A 13160-nucleotide genomic window follows, 5' to 3' on the forward strand; every position below is an offset into this window, starting at 1 on the left:
AATAACCAGACACTATTCCTGCCTTGGGAAGTCACTCCAGATGGTTAGAGACTGGGAGAAGATTGTATCATTCAAGGCACGCTCTGTAGTCCTAATACTTTTCCTTGTGCATCCCCTTTTGGCCACAACTGGAGACACAGCATTGGGCCAGACTGTGTCTGACCCAGCAGACACAGTTGTACATTTTCATGTTCTTTGTGTTCTAGTGCTTGCATCTCACCTTTAAACATTTCATGTCTGCCCACAAAGTGTCTCCCTAAAGAAAGGGACAAACTCTGCATCTTGTAATATAAAGTAAGACATTTTGCCTTCCCATGGCATTAATAAGCTAGGAAAAGTATTTTGAAAAATTTGAGAGTGCAGACTTCTATTGTGTGGCATGCACAAAATGCACTTGTGTTCTGCTTTTTGAACTAACAGCAAGCTCATCTAATAATAATTTTACAATGGAAGTGTGGATACCAAAACACAGTTTGTCCAACTCTTTTAATGACCAACTTTTAAAAAAATGCCTTTCTGCAGAGAATGGGGGAAATCCAACATGATGAAAGGCAAAAAAGAACATATACTCACGAGTTTAAATTTGGGGAATTTCCCTTTGTACTGGACACCGATAAAAAGTATTTCACATTATAACGCAGCTGCAGGAACAATTACTTATTATGAGTATCTTAAGCATGTTTTTTGAGTTATTTGCTTTTAAATTATACTCATTAAAGAGAGGCCGTGGAATTATTTACTTTGGAAAATTAGGAGGGGTTTTGTTTTCCTGGCTGCCTGGTGATGCTTTTATCCCGTTTTCCGCCGTTTCCGTGCGCATTGCCTAAGGCACGTCCGACGGGATTTTGGGTTTCCATGAGTCAGAAACCACCCGATCAGCCCGGCAGCTCAGGGCTTTCCCCGCCCCGCACTGCCCCTCCCCCTGCGCTGCAGCGGCCCCGCTGCAGTGACTCTGCATGTCGGTCGCGCGTAACATATCGCGACAGAGCGGCGCGCAGAGGCACGGGCATGCGCAGCGCCGCGGCTGGAGCGTGACGGTGCGCGAGCGGCTCCCGCCTCGGCGCCTGCGCGAATGAGGGAGGGGGCTCTTGCCCCGGAAGCAGTCGGGCGGTGTGTGCGGCGGGCCCTGCACGCGCACAGCTGCCCGGGCCGCGCGCCGCTCCCGCGCCGCTGCCGCCATGTCGCGCGGCTCCAGCGCCGGGTTCGACCGGCACATCACCATCTTCTCGCCCGAGGGACGCCTCTACCAAGTGGGTGCGTGTCCGCCCCGGGGCCACCGCGGAACTGCCCCGTCACAGGCGCGGCCTGCGCAGCGCGGCGGCGGCCGGCTCGGGGAAGCGCCGCCGAGCCCGGCGGCCCGTGCAGAGCGGGGCGCGGCGCCTCCCTTGCCTCGGCAGTCTCGGTTCCCGCCCGGCCTGGTCCCGCGGGGGGGCGGGAAAAAGCCCGGTGGGAGCCTGGAGCAGCGGCGGTCCCGGCCGTGCCGGCGTGAGGACCTGGGAAAGGGATGCTCGCATGAGATAAGGAAAACTTGGGGCCAGGATGGGCTACCTCGAGTGTCCCCTGCCCTGGGAGGGACCTCCTTTGAGTTCCTGGTGTTCGATTTCAGATGCTTGGAGACCAAGATTGCAGCTATCCAGAGGCTGTTTATTGCTCCTTGAGTGTTTCTTGTATGTCTTGCCAAGCCTAGGAGCATTGCTTTTGGATTCTGAGAACTACGATAGCTGTTTGAAATGGGACTTGGACTGCCTCAAACCCTGCATGCCAGAGTGACAAAGTCAGTTTTTGGGTGTAACCCATGCGCTTCCGTGTTACATCTGAATGCTGTGTGTTCTGTAAGTCGCGGCCTGTGAGGTAGCAGCACCCATCCATTATTTTCAGGCTCCTTTGAACAATCTGCAACAAAGCTGCAGCCTTGCTTCAGCTTCTTCCCTAGCCCACCTTTGTTCCTATTTTTGTAGTGCACTGGTTTCTTTGGAAGCACATCGTGGTGCTTCTTGTGCAGGATACTCAGGGAGAGCGCAGTCAGCTCCCGGCCTGGCAGGACAGTTGCCTGATAGGGCTCTTGGAGCATCCATAGAACAGGGACAGATGAATTGTTTTGCAGCGTCATCCTGATGCCATCTTCCCCTGGAGTTTAGTGGCTCTTCCCCAGCTGCAGTGGCTTCATTGCACATCCATTGCATGGCATATCCGTACATACATCTGTTCTCCAGGAAAGGAGGTTGCTAGCATCATGCTGCGTGAATTGTCTGTCACAGCCACTAGTTTCTTTTGTGACTGCCCTTGAGTTTTTCTCAGGAAGAGGCCTATGTGGATTAGGCTTCATGAGCAGGCAGCTCAGTCTTGAGCAATCCTTTCTCCAGGGAGGAGCAAGGAAAGCGCCTGTTTGTGGGTGTCTGTACACAGGTAGAAAATTACTTGTATGAGATACCTTCATAGGGGTACTGTCTTGTATCTGGATCATGTGTAATGCTTGTATGCAGCTTGCATGGCAGGCATTATACATGCAGATGGTAGGGACGGTGCTTCCTCACACAGGGTGTCAGTGGTTCTGTGACAGAAGAGTCAAGGGTTCCAGCCTTCTGTCACCATTAAAAGAGGCTGGTTGGTCTGCATCACTTTTCTGTCTGTTTCTCTGTTGCAGTACTACTTGTTGGGAATGGTCTCTGCATTCTGTAGTAGAGAGGAAATTGAGCCTTGGTTTTCTACCTCCTGGGTATATTCAGCCATTAGGTTAATGTATGACAAATATGTAGTACTTCCATGCCTTTTAACAGTGTCTTAGACGCAAATATCTGCCTGTGTGTTTGAGAGCCTCTGCACACAGTCTGAAGCTGTCTTAAAGATGTTTTAAGTACCTATATGCTGTAGGAAGAAAAATACGTAGATGTGCATAGTTACCTTTAGGCAAGAGTGAGCTCACTTTACCTGCAGCCAGGCTGGTAGCTTGGGCATGGTACTCCCTGGGTGTCCCTGTTTGCCAGCATCTAGCTACGGCACGGGCAGAAACCTCATATTTGCTCGTAATCAAATATCCAAATTTATCTGTTTTTCTTTTATCCTTGTCCTTGTGCTGGATTCAGATTAACTAGGGGCTGTCAAGGATGAGCATGGACATGTGTTGCTTTAAGGTTGCCGTAAGACTGAGATTTTTCTGGAATTTGGCAGTACAGGAACAGAGATTTTCAGCACAGTGATATTGGATTGAAATGCCTGTACTTTGTCTTAGGCATGTCTTCTGCTTCCAAAGCTCAAAAAATTCATGTGCCGTTGAAATGATCTCATATGAGAAAACTAACACTTGTTTCTCATTACTGTAGTTAAAATACCTAAGAACATCAATGTTCTCTTGCTGTTTAGTAGTTCCAGTCTTCAAAGGTGACGTTTCTTCTAAGCAGAGTTCTGGCGGGTGAAAAAAATTATTATAGTCAAATTTCTAAATGTTGTGACTTTTTCAAGGAACAGCAAGGGGCTGCTGTTCTCAGAGAGAACATATGCAGTGCTACTGAAGTACTTACACAGAAGTAAACAGACTTAAAACACCACTAGCAACTAGGATTTGTTACACTGTAAGAGCCACTTCACCTTTTGGCTTGTCTCTTTGAAAGCTGAGCAGTGGAGATGGTAATAGGACCAGTGCCAGAAGGGACTGCAGTTCAGCAAGCCTGGTTGTCAGTACTTGCGAGCAAAAACTAATTTGTGAGGGAACCTATTCCTGCTGCCACCCAAGTGTCACAGAACCACAGAATAGCTGAGGTTGGATAGGACCTTGGGAGATTATCTGGTTCAACCCCCTGCTCAAGCTGGCCCACCTAGAGCTGGTGGTCCAGGGCCATGTCCAGACAGGCATGTTTGGGTAACCAGTAAATGCTCTTATGTCTGAGAGCAATAAATACAGTGCCATAAATACCTGACAGCCCTTCCTCAACACTGACTCAGCAGATTGAACATTAAGATCCCGGTATTGAAGGATTTGGTTTTTTCATCTTCACATTATTACTCTTCTGTTTTATAGTCTCTTCCATAGATCCAAATGCAACTTTTAAAACCGCTGAGTTTCTTGCTCCTGATAGTTTATAAGATAGTTTTGGCAATTTACTATGCTGTTTGTAGGCATTTTCTAAATTGTGGTTTCACGTGCATAGCTAACAGAAAACTCACCCACATTTAGCTGCTGCCTGAGACTTGCCTTTCTTAGCCAGATATTAAAAAGTTCTGAATTTTTATTGTATGTTGCTAAATAAACAGTTCTTAAAGTTGTTTCATGGATCATTTCAAGTAAATCCTAATCCATTGTACTTATGTGAATAATGCTGTTTAGTTGTCATCTGTGTAGATTTCATTCTAAAAATTGAATAAAGCATTACAGTATTACAGTATTTGAATGTCAAATCAGAAAATGTGATAGTAACACTAAACTTCATCTCCTGTGCCTGGTCAATCATATCAGTTTTCATCTATATCAGTTAAGAGCTAGAAAATAAATTTATACCCTTGCAATGGTAGCAATGCTTAAAATACTAAACTTCACATCAAAAATTCTTCTATAAGAATTCATGGTTACTGTAGGTTATGGTGAAACCATGTATCAGAACAGCCTTTTTGTTTTAAAACATATTCTGTTGCTGTTAAGCTTGAACAGAACAATAAAGCAAATCATAGGAAATATTTGAAGGAAGCAGTGACAGTGGTTTTGTGAAGAGAATCAATAACTTTCAATACCTGTCAAAAAGGTTTTGTGCGCATTGTACTAAAGACCTGAAGGACACAAAGTGTTGCACAAGTATTGAAATATTAAAAAGGCCACAATTTGGCAAGATTCCTGGGTGGGCGGAAGATGTGTCAGAGTTAGTTGTACTAGTATCTCTGACACAAGTTTTTCATTAACACCTATATGTTTTTCTAGAATATGCATTTAAGGCCATAAACCAAGGTGGACTTACATCTGTAGCTGTTCGTGGGAAGGATTCTGCAGTAATTGTAACACAGAAGAAAGTACCTGTAAGTAGTCTGGTTTTGAGGGGTGGTCTGGCAGGAGAGTAGGAAAAAGGTGGGGGTGAAACTCTGCAATGTTGATATTTTATTTATTAGCAATGATATATATTGCTGCTTGAATTGAATATCTAATTATCCTGCTTATTAAAAGTTCTAGCTCCATTTAGTGCTTGTCTGTGAATTTCTTCACCAAGTACTGCAATATTGGTTTCCTTTGTAGTTGTTGAAGGGATAAAGCTAAAATATAAAGTTAATTCTGCTGTACTTTTGCATGCATACATTGCTCTGGCTTGTAAGGGCTGAGTTGCCTATAATCAGTTCCCTGATTTCTTTAATTGCTACTGAGAAAATGTTATACCAAGGGCATGCAGAACAGGCTTTCATGAGTGTTTCAGCTCCCTGATGATGTATTGTTGACAAAAGTGGGAAACTTTTGTGTCTAAAGGGGGACAGCATGCAATAAGAGAGCAAGTTTTTGGATGTGGGTTCTGAAAGTTTCTTCAAAAGAGGGAAAAGGCCTGTGATGTAGATCATGTTCTTGCTGTCCTTCTTTTCCAGTTATTGCACTTTTAATCTTCCCTATTCTCCCATTTCTTGCTTTGCATGCCTACAGCAGTAAATGGTGGAGAGCCTGAAAAACAATTTTTGGATGCTAGTGGATCCTTTTGGGCTCTTCTGTAGATATCAGAGCATCAGAGTCTGTCTTTTTTTTTTTTTTTTTTACTTCAAGGACAATGTTTTCTATTAGATTTCTCTGTTTCCTCTTTAGGACAAGTTACTGGATTCCAACACAGTGACTCATTTATTCAAAATTACTGAAAATATTGGCTGTGTGATGACAGGAATGACAGGTATTTATTCACCGTCTTTTTTAAGTACCTAAAGCGTGTCGGATTTTTTATGCAGTCCACTAGCTTTGCATCATATAATACCAATAAATCCTCTAGGAGGTTTGTTCCACTCAGTCTGGCTTTGGAGAACTTATATGGTTCTAATGGGTGCATTTAAAGACAATGTAAAGTTGGACCTGGAATTTGCGTTCTCAGGCAGTGCTGGAAATAAACTTGGTACATGTTCAGTGAAATTAACATTGGTTCTTTCTGTCCAGCTGACAGCAGATCCCAGGTGCAGAGAGCCCGCTATGAGGCCGCTAACTGGAAGTACAAGTATGGCTATGACATCCCTGTGGATATGCTGTGTAAAAGGATTGCAGATATTTCTCAGGTCTATACGCAGAACGCTGAAATGAGGCCCCTTGGTTGCTGTAAGTATAGTGTATAAAATTCATTTCTTCTGTTTCTCGTCTAAGCTTGCAACTTCACATGTAAGAAATTCTCACCTATTTTCAAAATGGGCGCCTGAAGGAATAAGAGGGATGAACAGCCAAATGAGAGAACAGCTTTGGAAGTCTTGAATTGGAGCCACGATTTTACCATTGACTCAGCATTTGAAATGTTTGGCCTCTTTAAAATGTGTGATACTGTTTCACATTAGCTTTTGGGGCCTAGTCTGCTTGCTCTGCACGGTGAGGTCTGTGAGTGCAAAATGCTCTTTTTAATGGTGTCTGTTTGTGGTGGTTTGACCTTGGCTGTATGTCAAGCCTCTCCATCACTCTCCTCTTCAGCTGGACAGGAGGGAGAAAAAATACCATGAAAGGCAAGATAAGGACAGGGAGAGATCACTCACCAGTTACCATCTGGGCAAGACAGACTCAACTTGGGGAAATTAATTTATTACCGAGCAAATCAAAGTAGAATACTGAGAGGTAAAACCAAATCTTCAAAACACCTTCCCCCTACCTTGCTTCCCAGGTTTAACTTTATTCCAGATTCTCTACCTCCCCTCAGGCACAGGGGAACAGGAAGGTAGGTAGCGGTCAGTTTATCCCACATTGTTTCTGCTGCCACTTCCTCCTTAGGGGGAGGACTCCTCACACTCTTCCACTGCTCCAATGTAGGGTCCTTCCTAAGGGAGACAGTCCTCCATTAACTTCTCCAGAGTGAGTCCTTCCCATAGGCTGCAGTTCTTCACGAACTGCTTCAGCATGGGTCCCTTACATGGGGTGCAGTCCTTCAGGAACAGACTGCTCTGGCATGGGTTGCTCTCTCCACAGGGCCACAGGTCCTGCCAGGTGCCTGCCCCAGTGCAGGCTTCCCATGGGCCACAGCCTCCTTCAGGCATCTACCTCCTCCAGCATAGGGTCCTCCAGGGGCTGCAGGTGGATCTCTGCTGCACTCTGGACCTCGATGGGCTGCAGGGGCACAGCTGCCTCATCATGGTCTTCATGGGAATCTCTGCTCTGGTGGCTCCTCCTCTTCCTTTTTCACTGACCTAAGTGTCTGCAGAGTTGTTCCTCTCTCCTATTCTCACTCTATTCTGTTTGCATTTGCTTCTGATAAATAACTTTTTTTTCCTTCTTAAATACATTATCCCAGAGGTGCTACCACTGTTGCTGATGGGCTCAGCCTTGGCCTGAGGTGGGTCCATCTTGGAGCTGGCTGGCATTAGCTCTGTTGGACATGGAGCAAGCTTCTAGAAGCTCCTCACAGAAGCCACCTCTGTAGTCCCCTCCCTCCCAAAACCTTGCCATGCAAGCCCAATACACTGTATCTGGGTAAACACTGCTGTTAAAACAGACAGATGGAGACTGCAATTCTGTTTGTGCAGACTTTGTAGCGGTTTTATCTAAGTAGTATGTATAAGACAGATCTGCATTAGTTTGCTCTAAACTTAGCCATCATGTATATAATGTAGAGAAGAAATGTTAAAAATATTTCCCTTGCAAATATTTCTACAGCTTAAATTAAAAAAAAAGTTGTGTGAAAAGTCATATTTTTGTAGATATTCATGGTCATCTGTGTGGTCTGAGGTTGGTTCTGACTTGTTTTTTCTCTTACGTTTGGCTGTAAGCAAATTGTAACTGTACTCATAGGGTGTTTGGGAACTGAGGTAAAAGACTTAAAAGGTTTCCTCAGCTACTTCTTCATTAGCCATTCTGTCGGGGTTTCTTTTTGATTGGTTGGGTTTTGCCAGGTTTTTTTTCTTTTAAGGAGAATAGTTTCAGAATTGATGAATCACTTCTCATAATCATAGTAGGCACTACGACTTCTCAGTAGAGAAGCAACATTCAAAGTTGCATCACATTTTCCATGATGGGGCAATTTTCCTATGCTTGTAATTTTCAGGAATGATTGTTTCTTTCTTCCCTTGGCATTTCCCGTGCCTTGATACTACTGGAAATTTCATTTTTTAAATACATGAATAAAAATGTATTTCTCTTGACTTCCCTTAGTCTTTTTTTAAAATATGAAGGGATTTTTTTCAATTGTAGTAATATCTGCTCAGAAGCTTATCAACTCGAACCACTAGTTAAAAGTTACGCAAGTGTGGAGTGAAAATAACTGAAAACCTTGACCTTGTTCTGGTTTGGGTTTTTATTGCAAATATTTCTTTTGACTTATTTTTTAATATGCATATTGAGACAATGCAACTGTAAATCAAGAAGTGAGAGTGAACACATGCATTTCAGTTATGCGATCAGCTTGTGTTACTTGAAATCTATCCAACTTAAACTTGGTCAAATGGTCTTCAGAGACTCAGTTATGTCCTGATTTTTCCACATTTCATTTCAGATTCTTTTTTTCTTTAAAGAAAGGAGGAAAAGGTATATGATTCTTTTCAGTGCTTTTCAGGATTACAAACAAGAAATGTAAATTTGATCTTTTAATATTTCCATTAGTTTCAACATGTTTGTAAAGTTGCATTCTAGTAGAAAGCACATGGTAACAGAACTCTTGTTTACAGTTTTGTGTAGTGTAACACAGGATGTGAGCTGTGGCTAGGTTAACTTTATATCAGGATTAAACTTACATTTCCTGACTTTGTGGTTCTTTACACACTGAGCATGGCAAAAATGTGTTTTTTAATGAGTAGCCTTCCTTGGGAATCACAGAAGTATAGCTCGTGCTAAACTGAGTCACACCTGGTAATGAGATGCTCATAAGAAATGGCAAATTAAAGAGGAAATCGCAACTCCGGGTCTGGGACTGATTCCCAAAAATGTACTGCTGTGCATGCACGTTTTTTCACAGGAGTATCTGCTCTGTTCTTGAATTGAATTGATAAAATTGGGAAATAAAAAGATTAACAAATTTTCTCTTCAAGGTATGATTTTGATTGGTATTGATGAAGAACACGGCCCTCAGGTATACAAGTGTGATCCAGCAGGTTACTACTGTGGATTCAAGGCCACAGCTGCAGGAGTTAAACAGACAGAGTCAACCAGTTTTCTCGAAAAGAAAGTAAAGAAGAAATTTGACTGGACATATGAACAAACAGTAGAGGTAGGCCAGCAGAAGGAAATAAAGATTTGTTAAAGTATTTTTAATGAATGTGCTGCATGTAGGCTTGCAATATAGAGAAATGCAGGTAGGCATTTCCGCTTTCCTTGCAGTTCCATATTGCTGAAGAGCTATTCTAACCAGAAAATCTTTTGAAGGTATTCTGCAAATGTTAAAGTAGTTCATCTAATCTGCTTTTTCTGCTTTAAGTTAGCTGAAGAAGATTCTGTAATTGTAGCACTCCCACTGTAGATTGGTTACTGTGGTTGGTTACTACCGTGCTTGGTTTTGGGAATACCAGTATGACTTACTTTTACTCGCATTTAAAACAATCTTCATATTAGAAGGCATTTCAAACAGGATCTTTGCATGATAGAAGGTTGGTTTTGTTGTGTGTTTTTTCTGCTATGAAAATGACTTGTCCCTTTGCTTTTTGTAGATTGGTCTTTTTAGGGAGAGGAGTGGAGAGGTATTGTGTTCTGCAGCAAGAAAAACTATTTGGAACTTCTAAGCTGAGGTTTTGAAGTGAAAGGAAATAACTTTAAACTAGAAGGAAGGGTAGTTGTTAATGCTATGTCTATTTTAAAAAAAAAAACCCTTAGTGCTTTCTTTTTAATGATGAGGGATTTTGTCATCTTTCAGACAGCAATAACATGCCTGTCTACTGTACTATCCATTGATTTCAAACCTTCAGAAATAGAAGTTGGTGTAGTCACGGTGGAAAACCCTAAATTCAGGTAGGTGATCAGTGTTGATAAAAGATGGTGTGTTTCTCTGGTTATTTGCAATTAGTTTTACCTTCTTGTGTAATCGTAAATTGAGAAAAAGAGATAAATGTCAGAGGTTGAAGTTCAGGAGGTCTTTTTACTTTTAACTCTTCAAAACGTGTAGGGGTAGAAAACATTGTTTAAAAAATAATTTTTAAAATGTTTGACATGGTTAAGGGATTCAGTAAAGTGTTCTCTTTCATTTCTTAAAAGAGTATTGCTTTACCTGATGATTGAAATGTAGTTACATCTGTTCTAGGTGTGCTCTCATGGTTAGAAGCATAAAAATTTTTCTTTGTACTGGTAGCTGGAGTCTACTTCCAAATCATAGTTGTGCCAACTAATGCAGTAAAGTCTGGTTTATATTATGAAACATTTACAAGTTCCTTATTTTTTTAAATCCTTTTCTAAATTTAATCTTCAAATTACTGTTGCTCATCTTGTAGCAGTTTTTAACATCTCCAGAATAGAGTTAATAGATTATGAATTTGTATGATTATGAATATTCTATTTAAATTTGACAAGATTAAAAGATCTTGGATTTAAGAAATCACTGTAGTGATTTGGAAATGGCTGAACTTTTACTTTCTGAGGACACTGCATTCCTGTCCAGCATGAAAGCAAGGCACCTGTTATTTCCTCCCTCCCTGGTGGTTGCCTGAGTGTGAATGCAGCGCACTGTGTGCACCAAGATTACTTGGTCAGTGTGTCAAGACAACATCTGGAAGTCTTCCTGCTGAAGGCAGGAATATTTCACATCAGATACAGTGTGCTGGACAGCCTTCCTGAGACACAATGAAATATGTGTATAATACATACAGAAGTGTGTGTATAATGCATACAGAAGTATGAATGAAATGTGGAAGAAAAAGTTTTGGGGATTTTTTTTTAATGCAAAACGACCCTCCAGGTACCGCTTACCTAAAATTTTTATAAGTTTGAGTTGGTGCAGAGGAGCTCAGTTATTTCTGCTTTAAGCTGTCATTGGTTTTTTTATTTATTTAAGAAGAAAAAAAGAGAGGAACAGCTAAATGGGTAATAAAGTCCTCTGCTACTTTAGCCTAATTACCTTGTAAGTGGGTATTAAAGGGAGGCTTCAAACCAGTGGGTCCTACAGGTGCAGTCTTTTAAATGCTTCCTTTCTAATGTTTTTGAAGTTGACACAGTGATGGTGAGTGGTTTTACATTTGGTGGTGTGTGCTTAGAACAACTAAATAGCACATTTTTGAGAAAGCAAGCAGGAGCTGTATTACCCCTTTTCTACTCTCACTCAAGTGTCAAGTGCTAGTTTTCTGCCAAACTTCATTTATTGGTTGTCTGTCCTCTTCAGAAAGAGCAGATAACAAGCAGAGGGAGAAGGCTACGAAAACCTGGAGTAATCATGCTACTAATTGCCATACCCATTCTTCTCACCAGGTCCTAACTTGAAAATGTAGTACTCGTGAAGAATTACCTGTTCTGTTTCCACCATTTGTTACTCCTTTTCTCTAGTGCCTTTGGTTATTCCTTTATTTTTCAAAAATAATTGAAATGTCAGCCTGTGGCCCTGGCAGCAGGGCTCTAAAGGGTAGAAAGGTGCATTGCTGTAAAACTTAATTGTGTAGATATTAGGTGGTAATATTGGAACTTAAGGGGAAGAATAATTTAAGCTATTTAAGGTTTCTTTTTGTTCTTTCAGGATCCTTACAGAAGCAGAGATTGATGTGCACCTTGTAGCTCTGGCAGAGAGAGACTAATTAGCATTCCCATTTCCATTGTCTGTGCTTCTGGCCAGGATGTTTGGTGAAAAGAAAACACTTATTAATGGCTTTAGATTATGGGTGGAAAACAGTGTTCGCTGTATGATGTATTTTACTCTGTACAAATAAAACAGAGGTTTTTGAAATACGTCATGTCTCCTTTTAATGCAGTTTTTTCAACTTTCAATTCTATGAAATTCATCCAAATGCTTGATGATTTTGAGTATTCTGTGTTGATTGCTTGCCTTTTAATTGTATTTTAGGAGAAGTTTTATACTCTGAGCTGTATTTTTCATCTGAGCTATTTGGCTCCCAGTGTAAAGTTACATATCAGTTTTTGTGGTGTATGTGTCCTGAGATAATTCTTAAATTCACATTCATTCACTCCTTGCCCTCCTCCCCTTGTTTAATTGTGGGGAAAATATTTGCTCAGGTTTGTATGAAGATATAGGTCAAAAACTGAAGGAAGAAACTTGAGCTGTGAGTTCCAGTCCAGTCCTTTACACTAATTTACTTGGGGTACAGGTAGTGAATTTAACAGATGTCTGCTGTAATTAAACAGCTCTGAAGCTAACATTTACTTAGGGAACATATTCTGTATGCAGTGTACTTCAGGATTTTGCCTGTTAGTCACCTACCAAGTTTTGAGGCTTTGGTGGGCAGTGCCAGAAAAAATGCTGGGGCTGGATGGGGCCAATAGACAAAATCCATCAACAAGAGTGTCTCTGGGAAGCAATTGCCCTTGCTCCTTCAGAGGTTTTCGGTTAGGAGAGAAGACAACAAAAACTTTAGTGAAGGTAAAGAAAAATGCATTTTTGTTTTGCTTCAATTGAAGGGGTTCCAGCCTCAGCAGCAAAAATGGAGATGATGAAGTTGCGAGGGAGGAGACACCGAGGAGAAAGGGAAAGATTACCAGACAGTTTTAGCTCTTGCGCAGACATGCGAGTCTTCTTGAAAGAGTGCCAAGCTAATACAACTTAGTTCCTTACCTTCATTGCTCTGCTGTGCTCTTCCCATATTGGCTCTAATTATTCCAAAATTCTCTTTGATTTTATTTCAAGATTTTTGGGGAAGGCCTCATAAGTCATCAGAAAATGGAACTGTGTAATTTTTTTCTTTGTGCTTTACAGTTAAAGCCTCTTGAATGTGTATTTTTTAAGCTCATTATTGTAAAGAAGATGCAATTCTGTGTTTGGTGGTTTTAATAAAAGACAATACTAACTATGTGATAACTCAGTTGAGGAGATTCAGATATACTGGAAATTGTTGACTTGACAAAGCTTGAATTTTCATTCATGCCTCTGTGCTTCCCTCATGTC

The 13160-nt window shown here is 41.5% G+C and overlaps 1 protein-coding gene across 2 annotated transcripts in view; it reads left to right on the forward strand.

The window, feature by feature from the left end:
• Nucleotides 1-1096: 1096 nt before the first annotated feature.
• The window catches only part of PSMA6 (proteasome subunit alpha 6), a 12774-nt gene continuing 710 nt past the window's right edge, over nucleotides 1097-13160 (forward strand). The window contains exons 1-7 of one of the 2 annotated variants that reach the window (XM_027890148.1): nucleotides 1097-1254; nucleotides 4907-5001; nucleotides 5765-5846; nucleotides 6104-6259; nucleotides 9160-9338; nucleotides 9978-10072; nucleotides 11781-11987. In XM_027890148.1, coding sequence (XP_027745949.1) covers nucleotides 1179-1254; nucleotides 4907-5001; nucleotides 5765-5846; nucleotides 6104-6259; nucleotides 9160-9338; nucleotides 9978-10072; nucleotides 11781-11838 — 741 coding nt within the window. In that variant the 5' untranslated portion in view covers nucleotides 1097-1178 and the 3' untranslated portion in view covers nucleotides 11839-11987. Of the gene's footprint in view, nucleotides 1255-4906; nucleotides 5002-5764; nucleotides 5847-6103; nucleotides 6260-9159; nucleotides 9339-9977; nucleotides 10073-11780; nucleotides 11988-13160 lie in introns of those variants that run through there. The other variant, XM_027890150.1, reaches the window with a different exon arrangement.

The sequence above is a fragment of the Empidonax traillii genome, unplaced genomic scaffold, assembly GCF_003031625.1.
Source record: "Empidonax traillii isolate 1590-97213 ecotype Southwest subspecies unplaced genomic scaffold, ASM303162v1 scaffold278:size663781, whole genome shotgun sequence".
Classification (NCBI taxonomy): domain Eukaryota; kingdom Metazoa; phylum Chordata; class Aves; order Passeriformes; family Tyrannidae; genus Empidonax; species Empidonax traillii.